This window comes from Dreissena polymorpha, chromosome 7 (assembly GCF_020536995.1).
Source record: "Dreissena polymorpha isolate Duluth1 chromosome 7, UMN_Dpol_1.0, whole genome shotgun sequence".
In the NCBI taxonomy this organism is placed as follows: Eukaryota; Metazoa; Mollusca; class Bivalvia; order Myida; family Dreissenidae; genus Dreissena; species Dreissena polymorpha.
Window position 1 is genome coordinate 33836661 of NC_068361.1, and position 22455 is coordinate 33859115.

Below are 22455 nucleotides of genomic sequence, written 5' to 3' on the forward strand. Positions count from 1 at the left end.
TAGCCAAATATGTACTACCGTTAAACGTTGTAAATGTAAATGGACATAACGTTTTATGGACAAAAATAACATGGATTAAACTGCAAAAAAGTGATCCGGGGCGTGTCTTTTTTAAGAGCAGTATTCGATGACACCAGTTTTCAGTGTGTGCAACTTTAATCCTCAAGGAAAGGACCTTCTATAAAATGTGACTTAAAAACCCTTGTATGATGCCAAACTTCCAATAACAGTAGCAAAGAAAAAAGACCTGCTATCACTTTGCTCTGATGAACAATTCCTTCAGAATATGACCAGTATTTCAAGGATATTCCATCTGATAAGACAACTAGGGACAGTCTTCCAGAATTAGAAAAAGACACTGTTTTTCATGAAACGTTCGTTTGAAACAAAACTAAAAACACGTTTTTGGCAGTTTATAAAGTTATTTTGAGAAAAATAAACGTATTTCCTGTTGATATTAATTGATTTGGTGTATTTATTGCCTCTGTAAGCAAAATTTTAGCTATACATATTGTCTTTATGAATAGTGTGCATAGAGTATTTTTCTTAAAGATCCCTGTGGTTCGGAAGTGAAAGCAGAGCATTATTAAACAACGCAGGTACACGCATTTTATTACACATAGATGTAATACGAAACACTGTTAATAGTTTTGAAGTTAATACAATATTACATTTAACATGTTAAAACATGTTTTTTGTCATACAAATGTAAGAATGCTTGTTCTGAAATAATTTCATTCTTCCGCGGACTTTATCTTAGTAAAGTGTGCTTACGCATCCATATGGAGATGACAAAACGTAGTGACCTTAGGGTATGTATGCAACGAGAAATAATTAATTGTTACATCCGTAATACTTCATTTGATATGTGTTCAGCGTTAAGGAGCACTTGACAGCCCTCGATAAACGCTGTAGAAAGAGACTATTTGGGTCAGGATATAGCAACACAAGTATTTCTCGAAAGATTATGCGACCATCATACATAGAGATATGGCGAGTTTCCAAACGATGTTGCTAACGCAATTTTTGTGTCTTAGCTTATGCGTTTATTCTGTTTGGACTGATCCTCCTGGTAAGTGCCTTCATATTGATTCACCCGATTAAAAAAGTGATTTATGTATTTCCTAAATCACGTAATACCAGCTGAGAGTAACACTAATTATTCGTCTAATAATGCTGCTAAAATTGCAGTATAACTAAAATGATATCATATGAACATAACTAACGATATACGTGTACAGCAAGAGTAAGCACTCACTTCACTTTGCGTTCAGAAACAGGAAGCTGTACTTTGGAGGCTGGACGAAATTTGACATACTGGCACATAATGACCAACAAGCAGATGTTTGAGAGGGAAACGGCAAGTTTTTATTTTGTAAACGAATATATACTGAAATCAAAATGCTATATAATACCTATGATAAAGCAGGCATTATTATGCAGTAATAACACGCATGTTAATATCTCGCTGTCGGCATTTTTTTGTGATATAAGTTAATTCGTGAACCTGAATAAACCATCTCTACACTCGTAGCCTGTGATGAAATTAAGTCGACCCAAGATATTACATATATCAGAATAATGCATAAAAGAGGGGAAAGTTTTATTTCATGTCTCTCATGTCTCATTCGTTCTGTGTGTTTGTCTTTGATTAGCTATAGTGATCAGTTTACTGGCATTATAAGAATTTACAATCATAATAATCATGAAAATCTGAAAATTAAAAGAAAAAAAAAAGCTATTGGCCATCTGCGGTCCATTGTATAAATCTGGATAAATCTTATCCAGCGGATAACTTTTGGTTATCTTCAATTTTATGATAAGGTAACCAAAAGTTATCCGTTGGATAAGAGTTATCCAGATTTATACAATTGGCCGCAGGAGGATGAACCCTGTGTCCAACACCATTCAAATCGGTATTTTATTTTTTCGGGGAAACTGTATAAGGGTAAATGAGTAAATGAGTCAATTTAGTTTTGACAAAGATTTCTTAAGATAGGTATGTGCAACGTAAACATTGAACGCCAAAAACTTGTGCAATGAGTTCGATACACACATTCTTTCTGACTTTGTGCTTGTTTATTTCAATAAAATTTATAATTCTATCTTATAATATATTTGGTTTAGGTATCTTTGTTTTCGTAAATTGCATTTATGTAAAAATATTTAGACTCGAGTATGAATCCAATTTCTACTTTAGATGGTCTCTTTTAATTGTGTTCGCTTTGTGTGATTTATTCCAGAAAAACTTCGTAAATAGATATTATTCAATTTATAATGTAAAATGCTTTTCATACAAGTACAGTGTCGTCAAAAGTGTTCATTGTCGGCGAAATATTCATATTAATACACACTTATCAAGCAGAGTGGTCGTTCCAACCTCTCAATTCATATTGCAATTTGCTTAATAGCTAGAATCTTGACAAACCAAAACAGATGTACTTAATGTTCGTTTACGTCGATTGTATGGACTTAAACCATTAAAACCTGCATTATTGATCTTTAAATTATGATATAATATGATAATTAGGGACAAATCTTGTTACTTTGCATTTTTATTTCAGGAACGTATATCTTGGCCGTATTCGCCGAGTTAATTATTATATAAACTAAACAGAATTTACGATGAACACAGATAAATGGTGGAACATTTAAAAACGCTTACATTCGTGTAGTTTTGATAAAGCAATGTAACACAACATTGAAATACTAAATGTAGAAATCTGAATTAAAAAAAGAGAACAGTGCACATCACATTTTATTACATAACCTTAGTAATTGATTACGCCATACGCTTTCGTTTATGGCAATAACGCACGTTCATATTCATTAATATGTGTTAAAAAAACGTTGCTTAAACGACGTCCGTTTATTTTGCAGGTGGCAAATGGTGCAAAACTTCGTGTAAAGTGTCCGGTTAATGATTACGATTACTCGGTCTATTACGATAATGACAAAACGAACGGTGAACATGTATCACAAGAATACATTGAGTGTGTTGATGGCGCATTCACAAATCATACGTTGGCATGTGAAATAGGTAAATGCTAAAATATTGTCTACATTTGTATTGTTATGAGATAAACATCACTAGACGATGATTATTGATCAAGAGGCATATCTTTCAACTATATATATATTTTTAATATGCCCTCTTGACGAAATGCTTAACGTTGCGTCTTTTTTCAAAGGAAATCATATCTTTACTTTACAACTGTTAAATTCCTTGTTTTTTTCTTATTTGTCTCTTCATTTCACATTTGAGCATAGAATAAAAAGATGTTTCAAGAAAACTCAAATTATTTTATAATTGAATAACAACGATTTTACCAAGGTTTTAGCGGTTACCTTAACAAACCTTTATAATAATTAACTTAATACTTATAATACTGTTTTATTTTAAAGACACTAAGTCACCTCCTGAAGCGCAACCCAGCCCTAAAAAGTGTACAGCAATCGCCAACGGACAGATAACAGATCGTGGTAAATCTTTCACATGTAACACAGACTTCAAACCTTCGTTCAAGAACGGAATGGATGCTATTCTGTATACGAGATACTCGTGTACGTGCAATCAAATATCCGGTAGATTACAGTGCATGGGAACAGAGGTAGAATGCACTCCAAGTATGTACATAAGTTTAATTCTGTCTTCGTTTTCTTTACCAATAATAAATCTACCTGACCGAATTGCAAACCATCTCTATACAGATTTCTAAAAAGCAATATATCCTCAAAAAAGTTTAACTAGCGGTAGTATTATAAATAGGTGCAGAGACAGAAAATACACTTTGCTTAAATAGACCCCCCCCCCTAACACACACAGACTATTTTCGTATTAAGTCAAAGAAATTCTTGATTTCGATTTAGTTGGCTGCCAGATACCATCACATGTGCAACAAGGAATGACTTTATATGATCCGCGCGAACGACGAACAATCTCCGCAGCTAACCGCTATGAAATACAGCACAATCAATCTCTGATATTTTCTTGTGAACCATCTGACGTGTTTTACTTCGAGCCAAACAGAAGAATGTTCGACTGTGTCAAAGGTTCATGGGTTTTCAAGAAACGCTCCGACATGGATACGTGGGAGTTTAAAAACAACGGGTCATTCCCCGAATGCCGAAAAGGTAACTGGCAGTCATATATTAGAAATGACACATTTAAAAATTAATTTGATTGTTACACCATATATCTAACGACTTTGTAAATATTCGTTAACATTTACTATGGACATTGACTGTATTTCTCGTTTTGTATGAGGCTCACGCATTCCTGAAAAATAAAGCGCACAGCTGTCCATAATGCCAATGATGTCAAATAATAATAAAAATTAAAATAATGTAGGTATATGATATAAATAAGTAAATTAAGTAAAACATTCGCACGCACTGCTATTTTATGATTGTTCTGCAGTTGTGTGTCCAGCAGATTATTGCAAGTTTGGTGGTCACTGCATCCGAGATCATGAATGCAAATGTCCGGAACAAACGATCGGGAAACAATGTGAAACACGTAAGTTCCTGAGCCATGCGTTATCAAAGATCATATCGACATATTTAAGCTATGTCTTTCTTGTTTAAAACAAAACAGAGTTTGTCAGAGTGTCCCTTTAATATCGAACATGTGAACATAAAAAGGAAAGCAATCAAACAGAACAACTGTTTTTAACAATTTGTAAATGTTGGTGCCTAAACCTTATTCAAATTACAAATCGTATGGTATTTTACATTTCTCTGCGAGGTCGTTATTCTATGATGTGCCTATTGGGTATGATTGTGTGAAAATCAAATCAAAATAAAACTTTCATCATCATCGTTTTAGAAAAAAACGTGAACACATCGAAAATGAAACATTACATTCGGAAGTACTCCTCCCCAAGTATACATAAATTTGAAAATGAAAATAAACTTGACAGATTTTTGAAAGTGGTAAAAATGTATGTTCATCTGTATACCTGGCTATTATTAAATTCACACATTTATCGGACTGATGACTTTTACACATATATTATCACTATTTCATCTATTATCCAAGTACAAGTGTTTATTCCAGCACTGTGCAATACTGAATGTCAGAACGGAGGAAAGTGTGTATCACCTGACAGATGTCAGTGCCCTGAGGGATTTGATGGAGGACGATGTGAAAACGGTGATTTATTGAAAACACCTAAACAAAAATGTTAATCATCTTTCCGTCTATAAATATACTACTACTATCTTTTCTTCTACTACTACTAGTACAACAACAACAACTACTACTACTACTACTACTACTACTACTACTACTACTACTACTACTACTACTACTACTACTACTACTACTACTACTACTACTACTACTACTACTACTACTACTACTACTACTTCTACTACTACTACTACTACTACTACTACTACTACTACTACTACTACTACTACTACTACTACTACTACTACTACTACTACTACTACTACTACTACTACTACTACTACTACTACTACTCTACTACTACTACTACTACTACTACTACTACTACTACTACTACTACTACTACTACTTCTACTACTACTACTTCTACTTCTACTACTACTAATAATAATGATAATAATAATAATAATTATTATTATAACAACATCAACATCAACAAAAATAATAATTATAATAATAATAATAATGATAATAACAACAATAACATCAATAATAATAATAATAATAATAATAATAATAATAATAATAATAATAATAATAATAATAATAATAATAATAATACTAGTAATAAAAGTATTTGTCCGTCCCAAAACTTGTTAAATACATGTATAGATATATTCGTTTAAATATCTAAATTGAATGCGTGTCATTTTTGTTATAAATGTTAGGTGTGAGTGTTTCTCGTAGTTTCACGTTAATGCTTTTAGGCGATAATTAACTGGAAACTAGTCAGAAATATACAAATGCATCCAGTATCAGCATAGAGACTCTATTGATATGGCGCCAAAAAATAACAAAACATGACTTTATATGACGATCATAACTGAGGTATTTCTAAGAGAAGGGTAATAACAAACGCATTTATACATCTAAAATATTTCGTGACTATGGCTAGTCTTAATAAGGATAGTCGAACTTATTGTATGAAAATGTTTAAACGTTAAACTATTGCTTGCCACAAACAATATCGACCCGACATTTGAGTCGTGAAAACGTACAGGAGAAATGTAGCAGTGCATAACATGCTCTGAATTTATACATCCTCCTTCGACAGTTCACATAAATTGTAATTGGGCCGGATATCTTAGTTTGTGGAGAGCTGGGCGACCTCTCTACCACTCTCCCTTTACCTATGATTCAAGAAGGGCCAGCGGTAGCTACTGGCATAAGTGTACGCACATTAACTGGTTAACCAGCTTATCAAAGCAATGTGAATTTTATTAAACCGCCGGGGTTAGTGTACGCACATTAACTCGCTAGACAGCTTATCAGACCTTTTGTTAATCTAACCATCGTGATACGCCTACATCATGGTGTAATTTTCGCAAATACAATGAACGCTAAATGTGTTAAAGTGTTATCTTTGAAGAACGAGTTGCAACTTTCTACATGTGTATATTGTCATTAACAGTCTTATATAAAAACATGTCGGATTGCGAATACAATTAAAATGAATATACAAGAATGTGTAAGTATTATGAATCAGTACGAAAGAATAAGCCATTTATGCGCACGAACAAGTCGTTTACATGATTCTAATATTAATCTTAATTCACATGCATACGTTTCTGAAGTTATTTTTGTAAAGTAGTTTATTGTAAGGTTGGATGCCATTGCATCAGGGATTATGATTGCCTATTTCTGGACCAAACACGCTGGAAAAGTGTGAAAAAAGTATGATCTAGGACACCGTCTTATTTAAGATCTTCCGATAAAGTTCAAATATGTCCTGTATTTCCTGAAAATACGGGACATGTGATCATGCAAGTATGCACCTTCATATTTGTATGGCATTTAACATCGTCCTGACGAGCATATCGCAACATTAAGCTAGGGGACATGTTTCCGAGGAAGAATCCAAATGATGCCGGGCATGAATAATTGAGGCTTTTGAGAAATTCAAGATGTCGTCCAAGATGGCTGCCATTTTAGGTCTTATTTTGTTTAAAGTATATACATGCATAATGTTATGTATTATGAAGTTATTTGAATATTATTGCATAAACTCTATGCACAATGCCCTCTGGCGGGGTGCAGAAACTTGGCAAAAGGAGGGCTTGAACGGGTGAAATCGTTTATTAACAAGGCGTTTTCACGTGCCGTTCAAGCCCTGTTATGTGTTTTTCATATCCACAAACTGGTCCACGCGCAGTTACTTCCAATTTTTCATTGGATTCAATGGGGAACTCAATAAATGACAGTTTCCTCATGCATGCAGTGGTATAGGCAATGAATATTTCAATCCACTTTTCAAATTAAACCATCTGCACTCTTGACAACAACTTTATTCATTGGCAATGTCAATGAAGTTAAGGTTATTTACTCAACACATTCAACAGACTATGCTGTAAATGTAAGCGTTTATGTACCTTCAACGTTCCTACTGTATGCTTGAAATACTTGACAATATGTTGGCAGTATTAATTTTTAGAAAATTGAGTTGGAACGAAATAAGACAGACCTGTATGAAAGAAACTTCTATGAAAACAATGACTTATTCTGACGATATATGTATCCGTCATGACCAGTTAATTCCAAAAATAATTCCCCCAAATAATTCCTCTTTTCTTCCTTTGCGCGGCTGCATTTCAACATTGCATTAAGCCACTGTTTAAACACATTTTAAAATCGAAAACTGCTTATCCGAACGTAAAGCCTCATCATTTCTGATGATGACTGTGTAAGGCATATGTAAAGCCTAACTTTGAACTGTATGACGCCATATGAAATAATCGAATTATTTTGTCGATGTCGAATGAACAAGGCAAAATATTTTCAATGTTATTTTAATTTGTTTTGGTATGTGTGATTTGTTTATGCAATAATAGCGAAAATACACATTTTCTCGGACATGATCATCTGCGGGCGCTGTCAAAATCCGTTCCTGCCCGACTGCGCAGCACGGATTTTTCGAGCGCCTCGCAGATGATCATGCCCTCGACAACGTTTATTATCCCTAAAGTGTTATACAGTTTATACATGAATAAAGGATTGAAAATTTATGTTTAAAAAAGATGAAGATAGCCTAAAAATGGCTGTCAAAATTAAGATGGCTGCTCAAAACAGGATGCTTAGGATCATATCCGAATTTTGCACAAGGGAATAATGATATGTACACATAGAACACATGTAGTAGCATGTACGTGTTAAATAAGTGTCTGATTAAATGAATTTCAATAAAACATGTGCAGAGAATGGTATAACTTGAATATATCCTGACCATTAGATACAAATTATATTTTTGTATAAGGCACCTTTTTCGAATATATGTTTTGTGTTGTATGAATAAATACCGTTGTAATGTCATTAAGCAAGTACTAATTCAAGAATGAATAGACTGTTGACTCAATCAGCTCTTCAACTATACGCCATAATCGTCCCCACTTACCCGACACAACTCATCACGCTACCGAGACGTAGTATTACAACCTGAAATTGCCCCGCCACACACTCTCACACGCGTGCATGCGCGCTCGTCTCACAGTTTGGATGAACTAACCTGTTTTCTGTACAGCATGAACACACTAGGATTATAAAACTGACAAAATATCCACAGTTATTAAATGTCAAGACATTTGGGTTATGAAATAGTATGGGAATATAAGATACTACATAATGCTGTTGGTCTTACCATTTAATCTTAATTTGCTGATTGAGCTGAATAAACACTCATCAATATTATTTTTCTTTCAAATTTTCGGCAGAAACAATCAAGGTGTTGTTAATAGTTATTTACTATATTCAGAAAAAAATAAATAATTTTGATAAATCAATTGTGTAGTCCATGCTTACCCTATTTTAATCAAACTTAACATAATTTGAGCTCGACACATATATGTACATAATGTTCGCACCTAGTGTAAAACCTGTTATGAAGAAAATGCTAATGTAAAATGTGGCTTTTTTTTCGTTTCGTTAATTTGTAGTGTACAACAATGTTTGCACATGAACACGAGCAACATTGTTTCAGTCACTTTAAATTAGTATTCGGTGGCTATATGTAACAATTTTATGTCATACGAACACTGTAAAGCAATGGCTTTTTATCCTAACACATTGTCATACAAATCCATTGCGTAACGAATTGTATTTCCAATTGACAACTTCATAAATTCGTTTAATAATGGACCTGTCGTATTTGCTAATAGTGTATTGTCACCACTAATGCATAGACTACGTTTTATGCTCAAAGTCGCAACTTTGGCGCACATGTATAAAACGAGCACTGTGTTAAGACAGCTATTGCTAAATTTAATATTAAAGCCCTGTGACCAATAAGTTACATGTAATATAAGTGCTATTGCTCAATTGAAAGAAGGGAATGTAAACCTGATTTCAGATATCAACGAATGCGCTACCGCTCCGTGTAAGAACGGCGCCACGTGCAGCAACCTTCTGAATGCCTACTTGTGCAAGTGCATACCTGGCTGGCAGGGGAAAAACTGTGATCAGGGTATTTCTGTTTTACGGTCATCTTATTACCGGCTTCTCTCCAGTTGACGATGTAGTGTTTTCAAAAATACAGGACACGTTAACATAAAATGCAATTAATATAATAAAAATACTTTAGTAAACGGATTGTAAATATATGGTATTTGTCGATTGTCGAGCGATGCAATTAGATTATTCCGTGTCAATTGGGCAAGATTGTGAGAAAACAAATAAAAATATAACTTTTAAAGATTTTTTTAAGGAAAAAATCCCACAAAAAATATCCGGAGGTGTCACATTGACGAATTCTCATCCACCTTTCGCCGCATATTGTTATATGAATTATGTACTTGTTTTAACACAAATTCTGAATCATCTTTTATCGTGTCCAACTAAAGGTGCTAAACTTTAGTTGTTGATTTAAATATCGTACATAATGACAACTTTCTTCCAGCACTGTGCAATCCTGAATGTCAGAACGGAGGAACGTGTGTATTACCTGACGTGTGTAACTGCCCCGATAGGTTTTGTGGAAAACATTGTGAAATCGGTAATTACACTATCGTCGTTTTATTAATATTGTAAATCATATTTCCTATTGTGCCCAACAATGAGTTTACATATCGAGGGCTAAACGGAAAACTGTTGTAACTCACTTTTTTAAATTTTACAGTAGAGTGTATAAAACTGTTTTTTTTTAACATTATTAATTCTATCTTTAATGAAGTGTTTAACCAGTAATAGGTAACTTTGTATTGTTTTATTATTTAATCTATTTCAAATGATAAAAATATAATATTAGATTTTATATTTGATTGTTTTTAACTTGCAACAGTTTTCCACTGAAATCTGTAAAAACTTCAGTATAAAAGATAATGGAAAACTTTTGAAAGTCAACTTACAACACTTTTCCAATGTAATCTGTTTAAACTACAGTATGAATATTAATGGAAAACTGTTGTAGGTGAAAGGTTTGAAGCTTTACAATTAAATTTGTTTAACTAAAACTTAACAATAGGACTTTGTTTATAGAACAGTAATCAACACTTTATAGAAAACATGTTTTATGTTTATCAACTTCATCAATACAACGTACAAAATGGAGAGAAAAAAACTGCAGTAAACACCTGTTATTATAGTTAAATGATTTCATGTCTTTAAACACAATACATACATTATAACAAGGCAGTATTTCTTAAAATTATTAAATTATTTATGATGATTATACAAATTAAATGGTATTGTAAAGCCGACTTGTTTAATTGTGTCTATACTTCAAGGTATCTTTTCAAATGTTTACAAAACTATATCAGTTATATTTTTGTACACATGACACTCACACTTTGCAACAAAATGTAATTAAGCATGGTATTAGTGTACAGAGCAATTGTTATATACATTTTAAAATAATATGAGAATATACATGGTACATTGTACAACTTGTATGGTGCATTGTACATCATTGAAATGCAACTATTTTGTACAAAATGTTGTATGATGTAAATATCAGTATTAGTATCTATCTTCATGCACCTTACACCAAACAAATACCAATTCTGATCTTTAATTTTTCTTCATGCACCTTACATCAAACAAATACCAATTCTGATCTTGAATTAAAATTAAACTTTAAATAAAATTTAAAAAACATAATTTTTAATACTTATAATCCATTAAATTGTACAATCATTTGCATAAAAATTCATTCAGTTTCATGTGGTAGTAGCAAAATGTAAAACGGGTGGTGAATGAATTTAATGATTTGTTTTCTGCACAGAAATATTAAGTCCATATATTTTTCTTTAGAAATAGGCTTTTTATCCTCGTGGAGGTGTGGAAGTTAGAGTATAATTGATGAGGGATCAGGACTGCTTGTCCGTTGTTTTTTTTTAAGTAAGTCAATCTGGAACATTTGACACTCATAATGGGGGGCATATATGTGAGAGAGTTCAGTTGGACCAAATTCAATTTAAGTATCTTAATTTGGTTCCTGAACACCCTTTTCACCTTCTGTGTTTTGCTCAAAATTTTAAAGATTTTTCGAAACCAACTTAAAATAATATAAAATCTGTTAAACACATTTCCTTGACCTTGAAGGGCTGGTCACGCCTTGTCGATCTACCATTGAAAGGTTGTGAATATGGGAACCTTTTTGGAAACTGATTCTTTAGTGGCACGGATAGCATTGTTTTCATTTTTGGTGTGTCCCTTCTCTAAGTATTTGTGAGTAATGGAATTTATTTGAAACATGTGAAGGGAAAACCAAAGCATTGAGGCCTAAAACTTATTTTTATTTTGGCCACAGCAAATATGAAATCCTTTTTCCCTTCAGCCACTTTGCTTTTAATAAACTTATACACACACGAGCTTACCTTACATTCCCCTCTTTTTGAAAAAGTCTCATACCAGACATAACAAAAACCATCGCTGGTGCCCAAATCATACACTGAAAACTTAAATGTATTAAATCCACGCTTGTAGTATACGCAACTTTCAAAACTTTTGGGGGTTAAAAATATTTGCTGTAGGTCAAAAAATGCACAAGCAAGTGATTGGTTTGATTTTGCATCATTTTTATCTTGTGCTTATTATCACGTGATAGATTTTAGTTTTCTTAATGATTTTTGTAATTTAACTCCATGCTTCCCCTTTGTTCTAGAGGACAATTTTTGTATACCACGCAAATGTCGCATTGGTATTTACTTGGGCTATGGAACGTATTATATTCGGTGTTAAAAAGTTTTTCAATAAACTGTAAAGTTACAGAAGTTTTCAGTGCAAAATTCTTTGTACAAGGAATACATTTTTGTAACATTAAGTTCAGGGCTGAGATATTCTTTTTTTAGAGATTTTACGACAATAATGACTTTTTTATTTGGCGAAAGATTCAATATGTTTTCTTAATAATTCAAGTTGTGATTGACTTGTTTTGTGTGGTCTGTTGTGATGTTTTCCCCTGCTGTCTACAGCAACAAAAATGTTGTGCATGCTTTCTTTTCCACAGACAAATCATTTTCATCATTTTTGTGTGGAAGAGTGTATGAAATAGATTTCGTTTTGGTTTTTGAAGCACTTTTGTTTTTCAACTTTGGAGCTGCAAATTTTGAAATAAAATGTCTCTGCTTATTCACGGTGCCTATACCACGTGACTTTTTAAGATCTGTGTTGTGAGAATAAAGCGCGACCCAGTTAACATTTTCAATAATGTCTTTTTTTTAAGTATTTCACCATTTTTAATGGAATAAAGTGGAGAGCCCGCTCATTCGTGAGAGTTTTCTATAGGTAAGATGATCGTTTTAAACAAATTAGTATTTTTTCAGTGAAGTGCAACGCACGTTTGTAATATGAAGACCCCACACTGATCCGACATTTTTCTAACCGTTCAAACGCGCGGTTGCACTTTACTTACAATGTTTAATTACAAGGACAAATTATGTCATCAATGATGTCATAAATGATATCATATTACATATTATTATCATATGTTCAGATTGTTACTTCCCTTACACTATTATGTGTATAGGGTAAGTCGCCCTTGAGTCGATTTTGCACTTGTGTCGGACATTTTTATCTTGTAGTTTTCAGAGATCAGTTTTGTTTAGCATTATTTGTGACGTTATAACGAATACTTTACCCTTCATACTCAAAATAAATAAGATTACGAAATAAAATATTAGTTAATATATTCTCACGATACATTTGGATGCGTTTCAGAATTAATAACTTCTGGTGACGGAAAATTTAGAATTTTCAATTATCGATTATCTGTATACCATCGGAATTTTTGTCAGAATCGTTTCAGAGCATTTACAAATGACTTTATATTGAAAAAATAACCTTATTCTATAATAATGATAGGTAATTTTCAGTGGTTCGCTCTATTGCATATGTTTTACGGTACAAAATGAATTACAACTCAGTTTATGAGTTTATGTACCGGCAGAGGCATACGAATGGGATTAACCACATATTCATTCCAATTAACATGATTCAATCTATTATACGAATCCCATAGCTCACAAACAACAAGAATCACATGATCTTTTATCTTTGTATGTCTGTTCTTTTCTTTGTCACCACCAGTGTTACAAATGGCTCCGTTGTTATAAAGGTTAGATAGACACTGAAAGTGACCATGTCATTTTTCCTATTTTGATAACTTATTTTCATCAACATGTTGACGATAGAATAAACTTATAAAATAAACACAGGACTATTACTGTGAAATTGTTATTTTTATAAATATAGGGAATGTACTACCAAATAAATGCTAAATAAAATCTGTCTCCGTGTTAATGGCGAATGTGTCCGACTCATGGGCGAATCCAGTGGGTATTGTTAAACAATTTCTTTTCAATGAAATTAAGCCGGGAATCAAAATATTATGTGTAAAATAGATTCATATGATAAGAAAGTTAAAGCATGCACGCGCTGAGTTCGGGCTTTGATTACAAATATTTTTATTATAGCCTTATACCGTTAACCCGTTCAAATCAAGGGCGAGTTACCCTATTCATTTTCAGTGCAAAACGGTCACAACTGCAGATACGACCGTTTTGCAATGAAAATAAATTCATTTTCAGATAGGACCTTTTGCCAAATGATGGTGTTTTTTTTTAAAGCAGAATTTAGTTTTAATATTTTCAGATTATAAATATTGACATTGCAGTAGTACAAAATATGCAAAAAGATCATTTTTGTAAAAAAATGTCAATTACGACCGATTTGTTTTTACTGCCTTTCAAGGTTAAGAAATGTTAAGTTTAAAGACATCATCATAATGCTATGACATCATTTAATTGATAAACAAAGCGCATGTAATAACTATAGTGCTAAGTAAGTACAGTTTTCCATTAACAATAATCTACCTTGTAGGAAGAAAGATTCATGTTACAACAGTTTTCCATTCACTGAAATGGGCCATTAAAGTTACAACACTTTTGCACAAACCGTGTTTTAGGCATTTATTCAAAGAATATGGTAATTATAAGTTTTGTTCATATGTATTAGTAGAAGATATAGTGAAAAAAAGCAAAAACGTGATTTTTGGAAAAAAAAAGTGAGTTGCAACAGTTTTCCGTTCAGCCCTCGATATCTTGTAATTGTCACAATAAATATTGGGTTTCCACCGGGTGTACTGGCTTCCTCAACATAACAAGACCACACCAAAATTGAATATCTTTCAGTAAAAAAGTTAATATCTTGAAATTGCAGCTATGATTCTACATTCGCCCAAAACTGCCTGATAATAGTAAATTAATTAGGCACAATTTCTGTGAAACGCTCCGGGTCCTCATAAACTTTGAATACACTCATGTGCCCAATCCGTTACTTGGAGAACTCGAGGCAATCAGTAAGATCATTGTTGTTTAACCAAAAGTAATCATTTGATATTCAATGTGTTATTTTGCAAAAATTTAGGTGACCGTTATTTAAACCAGTATAATATGGATTATGATTTTAATTATAATGAATTTATAAACGTTATTCATTCATTTATTCTTTAAACGATAATTATTCTTCGAATAACACATCAATTAACCTATGTTTTATTTAATGCAGTATATATGTGAATCTATTGAAATTTCACCGTACTGATACCGGCCAATTTTAATGGTTTTACTCTTGGTAAATTAAGTTTATTAATTGGGCATAACATTTCTACATGACTTTAACAAAATCGTATTATTTTTGCAAAATATTTAGTTTAACAACCGTGTGTCAGAATGCTGTGAATGCTACAAACAGGTGATCTTCGGAAACAGTTCAAAGTATAGGTAGATGTACGCTTGGATCGATTAAACTCGCCTCTAGTCTTGACATTTATTTATTCGTCACAACGGTATTTTTATTTATTAGTGTATAAAGGTCATTTACAGGTTAATATTTGCGACCAAACCATGAAGTCGTATATGCTTGATTGAGTGCCAAGTAAATTGTTTTGTAACGACAAATAGGCATGTTTTTTTCGACATTGACACTGCAGAATACACGTGCATAGCTTCGTATTGTCTTTTGGCAGTAAGATCCGTGTGTGTAACCAAGGCCAACGGAACGGCACAATTACCCGATGCCTTAAAGATGCCTTAAATGGCCGTTTAATAGATTTTGGCATGTGTTGAAGTTTGTCATTTAAATGCTATATATTGATAAATGTAAACATTGGATCGAAAAAGCTCCATTAAAATCAATAATAAAATAATTTTTTTTATAACCCTAAGCAGAACTCGAGCCACTGACCCCTGGAGTCCTGGAGTAAAAAGTCTACCACTTAGACCACTCGGCCATCCGTCCTCATACAATGAAGGATATATTTTATACTTTATATAAGCAATCCTCGTAGTTGCATTAAATACAACGACAACAACTGTACAGAACTCTCCAAATTATTCAATCGTTTCGCGTTGCAACACTTGATAATTTTCAGGTTTTTAAATCGTCAAAAGATGCATATAATGGCTATTTTAGAGCATAGTAAATGTTAAGTTTTAGTGTTTCCCACAAACATCAGAAATTTGCGAAACTGAAACATTTTTTTTTCAATTTTGTCAATTTTCCAAAACGTTAAAAGGCCCCCCTTCAAAGAAAGTACGTATACGACAAGTGGCACAATTACTATGTCATAAAGTGCCGAGGAAACAAAATGTTTTCGCTTCATTGGTCCTAAAGCCAGTGACTTTCAAGAAAACAATCATTTACTTACAACGTTGTATCAATTATGCTTTTAAATATAATTAATCTTGTTTGTGACACAATACAATTATCGTAGTTTAAAATGATGGCATTTATTTCAGTAAGAGTGTGTTCCACTGATGAATATTTGGTCAAGAATGACTCTGCATTGTCCGTATCGTCGCAGTATTTTCACCCATTGTACCCGACTGAGTCTGAAATGTTTGGGGCTGACCAGGGACGTCTTAATTCAGTGGAGGAGGGATGGGGAACATCATTTCGAGCAGGGATATGGATGCCAGCTGTTAATGACACGAACCCTTACATTCAGGTCGCAAACTTAACACGTGAATGTTTATATACAGATCAAACTGCATGAAATAAAAATAACTTATCGAACTAAATGTAAACGTTCATTAACATGTAATAACATAATTTAATTAAATACAATTATTAAAAAGAACCAAGTGAATAAACATCTATATATGTTTTATGTACAAAGTTGAATAAGAACGTGTTGTTGTATTCCTCTCTGCGAACCAGCTGGGGTTTTTTACATAATAATTTTCTTTGTTTCTGTTTTGGTCGCCTCTAATACTTGTCGCTATGAAGTTACCGCACCGTGCAGCAGTGCATGTTTAATGAGTGTAATATTTTGGGGCGATGGTGGTAGGGGTGGCTCAAATAAAGTAGGCTTGAGCTACGCCATTAAGATTTGATTCGCATACAATAAGTTCTTTGCTTTAAAGGTAAACTTCACAGTCCTGAAAATAATCACCAGCATTGTAACGAAAGGCAGGCCCCGTTCATGGCATCAGCTTTTTGCCCAGTGGGTGACGCACTACCGCTTCATGTACAGCATAGACTGTAAGACCTTCATCACGTACACGGACATGACTGGTGCTCCAATGGTAACATATGTTTGTTTTACACGCAGATGAACAAGTTCACGTCCTGACAAATGTAATGTTTAAAAAATTCACCTCTTGATAAATAATCAGGATATATATTTTTGAAACCACCGGCACGTGTTATCTTTCATTTAAGATACGATATTGTCTATATACACTGCGCAACATTCAATCTAACAAATGTAATAACAGCTAAATTGATTGCGTTTATTATTATTATTATTATTATTATTATTATTATTATTATTATTATTATTATTATTATTATTATTATTATTATTATTATTATTTGCAGTTCAGTATAATTGCGTATTGACAAGCAGCCTTGAAGAATAGCATTGGACATTTAAATTTTTATCTATGTACATAATATGTTTTTTTAACATATTGTATATACTTCCCATCACACTGAAATATGTTTAGTTCAGTGGCGTTTATTTCGGTACACGTTTATCTGGAGTTTAATTGAATGTTTGTATGTTTAAAAAATAGTTATGCCAATAATTAGACTGACTGGACCTCCCGGTCTAAAGGCTTACACCACTATCAACACTCCAGCGCATACTCATACCAATCAGCCATGACAAAATTTAGTGTGATACTTAAAAACCTTAAAGTCTCTATAACGCTCAAAATCAACGAAAAGTTCGTAAAGTATTTCTTGAAATAAAGTCAACACCTAAACAATCAGTGTTCCTCATAGCAAAAGCAACAATTTTAACGCTAGATGTGGTATGATTACATAGATTTTTGTAGATACAAAATGCTCGTTTTTATGTTTATGTTAAACAATTAATTCCATTTTAATTTCCCGCGACTATATCTATTCATACTACACACGAAGACAATGTTAGTGTTCATTGTGTCGTATGAATGGATATAGTTGCGGAAAAATAAAAATAGAATTAAATATGCAAAACATTAATAAAAACGAGCATTTTGCATCTACAAACATCTATTTTACCAGACTACATCTGGCGTTGAAATATCGGCAATGCCAAAAGGAACACTGATTTTTAATTGGTTAAGTTTATTTAAAGAATAATTGTAAGAAATTTTCGTTGATTTTGAGTAGTAATGATACTTTAATGACAGGCATTCATTCTTTACAAAAAAGCTTGATGTTGCATCATTTTCACATCTTTTGTTTTCTGTATTTCATGCAGATGTTCTGGGCAAATATAGACGGGGACTCCATACAAGCCAACAAATTGCCTTGTCCTGTGCTAGCCAAGTGTGCAAGAGTGAATCCAATCGGTTGGCGCATTTCTATCTCCATGAAATTTGACATCGGGGGTTGCGATGTATCTTCATTAACGGATGTTTAAATACGTTGCTAATTCATTGACAATGCCAATCAACGTAATTCGTGTCATCAATACGAAAACAAATAAAAGACACATGTGTAATAATGAATCCATATAATGAATGTTTAAAATACGTATATAATAATATAGCATGTATCAACGTCGTTCTTGCTTTGAATTTAACTAACTGTGTTATTCAAACATATGAACGTAAGGTATCATACAAAGGTAATGCAGATATTGTATTCGGGATTTGTCAAGAAAGTTTGGATATCATATTCTATCGAGATATTAATTCATTATTGTTATTTGTTTAGAGGTATTGAACATGATGTTAGTTGTAGATTAATTGATATATATTGAAAAATTGAAAATAAATGCGGAAATAAATAATTATAATTGGAAGTAAACCACAAATCAAACATTAATACGACATGCTAAATGATTTAATAAATATGTTTTCCACACTTTGGGAACACTTTCCATATAAGGCGTGCGATTAACGTTTGCCACTTATGTTGACTATGGCAGATAACACAATTTTAATTGTTGAAAAAAAAAGTTATATCATTGTATTTACAGATTGTATACCAAAACATGAGTGTTGTTCAGTTCTTACGTGCGTGTCATATATATCTGTCTTACTTTTAATTGTTGTAATTATTTAATCGCTTATGTAAATAGAAATTGTATTTGCATCGGTGAATTTGAAACCATTGATGTAGATTTGCCCTCAATTAACTTAAACTTGAGTGTTATTGTCTCCCAATTTTTACGCTGCATAGTTATTGCAAGAATATCTAAATATCTCGATCAAAAGTTTTATATGTCTACCACGCCGAAAGAAAAATCACTCATTTATTCCAGTTTGTGCAATAAGTTTTACAAATATATTACTGTTACAGGAATGTAAATACGTGAACGTCATTTTGGGTACCATAGGACACCGACACTTTTCTTGCAAAGTTCATCAATACTTTTACTTTCTGCTTTGTATGATTATCACTACCTAACTATCCTCTTACATTGATGACAATTCGTTGAGTGCATAATACATAAACAAGTGTAAATCACAACAATACTAAGTATGTACGAACAATAAATAAGAAGTCGATGTATATTGCTTTGCACCTATCCGTCGGTTGATCGGTTGGTTTGAAGGTAGGACAGTTGACCTGCTCGTGACCGTACAATATCTTGATAATTAGTTGACCTGTGATCATGCACAAAGGTTTTAGTTTACATAAGAAGAAATTACGACTCGTTTTACGATTCTGAGGTAAATCAGTCAAAATTCAAGGTAAAAGGGGGTGTAATGGATGCAGTAGATGCGTTAAAGTATGTAATTCCCATCGGCATCGGTTTGATATATAAAACTCTGAGCCAGCCAGTTTCATCACTCGTTAATTTATTGTGTTATTGATGTATGGTGTCTTACGGTGGTGGATTTGCAATTAATGTCATTTGAGGAATGATACACGTGATTTACCAACATCTCTTGTTGATCCACCTTAAGGGTTAGTATAATGAAACGTTAGTCGAATCAACAACTATTATTTTGGTCTTTATACACTTGTAATCGTGAATAATTTTAGTTATAATTGACCACTGATTTCGTTATATTAATTTTCTACAATGTGCATATACATCGAGACTATGAAATCCTCAACACCTTGCGTAGTGGTTTCTTCATGGCATGCATAGCGATGAAGTTGAAATTTGTCCTGAATTCTTGTTTGTATCTATGAATAAAATTCAGAGATTCATATAATATAGCAGATTTAGAATATATACATCAAAACAGAATTGACAGTAATGCCTCTTTATGTGTAACATTTAAAAATGATTTTGAGTGCAACTAATCCTATTTAATATTATATTTTTGTACGAATAAATCACGCGTATTTCACATTATGTTATGTTTATAGTCTGAATAATGCTTCTAACCTATTTGGACCAAACTTGCATATGACGATCTAACATGACAAATGTTTTATAAATGTAATCACACATGATAAGCTACTTAACAACTTTAATTGCTAGAACTACTACTATTACTACTTCGACAGGAAAAGCATCAGCAAGTTCGACTTTGCTCGAAATCACAAATGAGCATGGCCTATGCACAACAGTCACAAAAGGCCAACTGCCAGCTAGATTTAATCAATACCATCTAGGTATTATCTGCTAGTCACCTAGGCCAAATGCAACCGAGGAAACGCTTAAGCAATAATAATTAAAGGGGCCTTTTCACGTTTCGGTAAATTGACAAAATTGGAAAAAAGTTGTTTCGTATTCGCAAAATTTCGTTTTAGTTGATATTTGTGAGGAAACCGTAATACCGAACATTTACCATGCTCTAAAATAGCCTTTATATGCATGTTTTGACGATTTGAAAACCTGAAAATTATAAAGCGTTGCAACGCGAAACGATTGAACAATTTGGAAAGTTCTGTTGTTGTCGTTATATTTTGTGATACTAAAAGGATTGCTTATATAAAGTATAAAATACATCTGTAATTGTAAAAGCAAGGATGGCCAAGTGGTCAAATGCTCAGACTTTTTACTCCAGGACTCCAGGGGTCAGTGGTTCGAGTCCTGCTGAGGGTTAGCTTTTTTTTCTTTTTTAAAATTTTATTCTTGATTTTTTACGTGAGCCTTTTAGATCCAATGTTTACATTGATCGATATAAAGCATTTAATGACAAACTTCAAAACATGCCAAAATCTGTGAAAAGGCCCCTTTAACAGGTAATTCATTCGATATGCAGTGTGCACAAGTATGAATGATTTGTAACTATATTAAAAAAATACTGTTATTTATTTTTACTTATTTTGATGGTTTACTATAATGAACAGTTATATGACATTTATCGATACATTTTTTCAACTTAATTTAAAATAAAAAAAAGTATTCCCTGGTCGGCAAGGAAGAAAATTAAAGAGACTAATTACCTGATAATTTCCAAAATATGATAATTCATCTTTGATTAAAAACATTTATTCCATGGTTATGCAATAAAAAATTAAGCAGTATATACTGCTCACTGTTACTATATTCATACCATACCGCAGTTGTAATGTATTTTCAGATCCCTCACGCTTTCTCGTTTGTCACAATACTAAATAAGCAATCGCCGATAGGGTTATTTAGTTTTTCATTTTGGCATATGCAACATTATGGTACATTGGAGAATAATAATCCTATAGTTACTAAACTGCCCTTTCGCAAACGAAATTTGAAAAGCGCATGATTTATTTTGCGTGGAACATGTATTTAAGGGTGATTATTACATGCTTTTTATGTCAAATGTCGTCATATAAACCTAAACGTGTGCGATTTCACGATTAAAAAATCCATTTTTGAATAAGGAAAACTACATTAATGAAAAGGTATTATTTATAAATCAACGCATTTTACATGCGAACATTTTCTCAGTATAGGTCAGAAAATGAAGAATAGCTTGTTATAAGTAAATTGGTTGATGCTTTGTTAGACCTCTTTACAAAAAGTACTTTTTACAATTGATTTTAGGCATACAAAAATCGTTATTCGTTACAAGCGTGTGCAAGTGTTGAAATAAACGATGCAAACAGATTCAATATGCATACTATACATAATATAACAATCTTCATAATTTGCATAATATTACATAGATATAGTTGAAATGCTGTTAATAAAATATATGTACTGATTGAATTATCCTAATTTGACAAGAATATATATTTTATTTATATGCATAGAAAATGCCAGAACAGTTGCTCGTGCATAGTGGGACCCAATCAGACCGAATTAGACTTACTTCTATCGTGCCTTATTACAAGCTTGCATTTGCTACTTCTACTACAGTTTCGATTCTAATTGGGTAGTTGTTGAATGCCAATAAGTTTAAGAGTAAACAAATGGTATAGCAAAAAATGCATATATATATTATATCGAG

At 32.7% G+C, this 22455-nt stretch overlaps 1 protein-coding gene across 1 annotated transcript; it reads left to right on the forward strand.

The window, feature by feature from the left end:
* The first annotated feature begins 915 nt into the window (after positions 1-915).
* LOC127838624 (uncharacterized) lies at positions 916-19135 on the forward strand. Its single transcript, XM_052366477.1, has 12 exons — positions 916-1072; positions 1275-1360; positions 2881-3040; positions 3406-3627; positions 3871-4134; positions 4421-4519; positions 5060-5155; positions 9534-9647; positions 10080-10175; positions 16420-16628; positions 17047-17208; positions 18375-19135. Exons 1-12 carry the CDS (start codon positions 991-993, stop codon positions 18534-18536), a joined length of 1752 nt encoding a protein of 583 aa, XP_052222437.1. The 5' UTR covers positions 916-990; the 3' UTR covers positions 18537-19135.
* Positions 19136-22455: the final 3320 nt, after the last annotated feature.

Bases quoted from the DNA above. Each gene is read 5' to 3' on its own strand.
- LOC127838624 (XM_052366477.1), top strand. From the start codon at position 991: ATGGCGAGTTTCCAAACGATGTTGCTAACGCAATTTTTGTGTCTTAGC. The intron at 1,073-1,274 runs GTAAGTGCCTTC...CTTTGCGTTCAG, and splicing joins TGTTTGGACTGATCCTCCTG to AAACAGGAAGCTGTACTTTG. The intron at 5,156-9,533 runs GTGATTTATTGA...ACCTGATTTCAG, and splicing joins TGGAGGACGATGTGAAAACG to ATATCAACGAATGCGCTACC.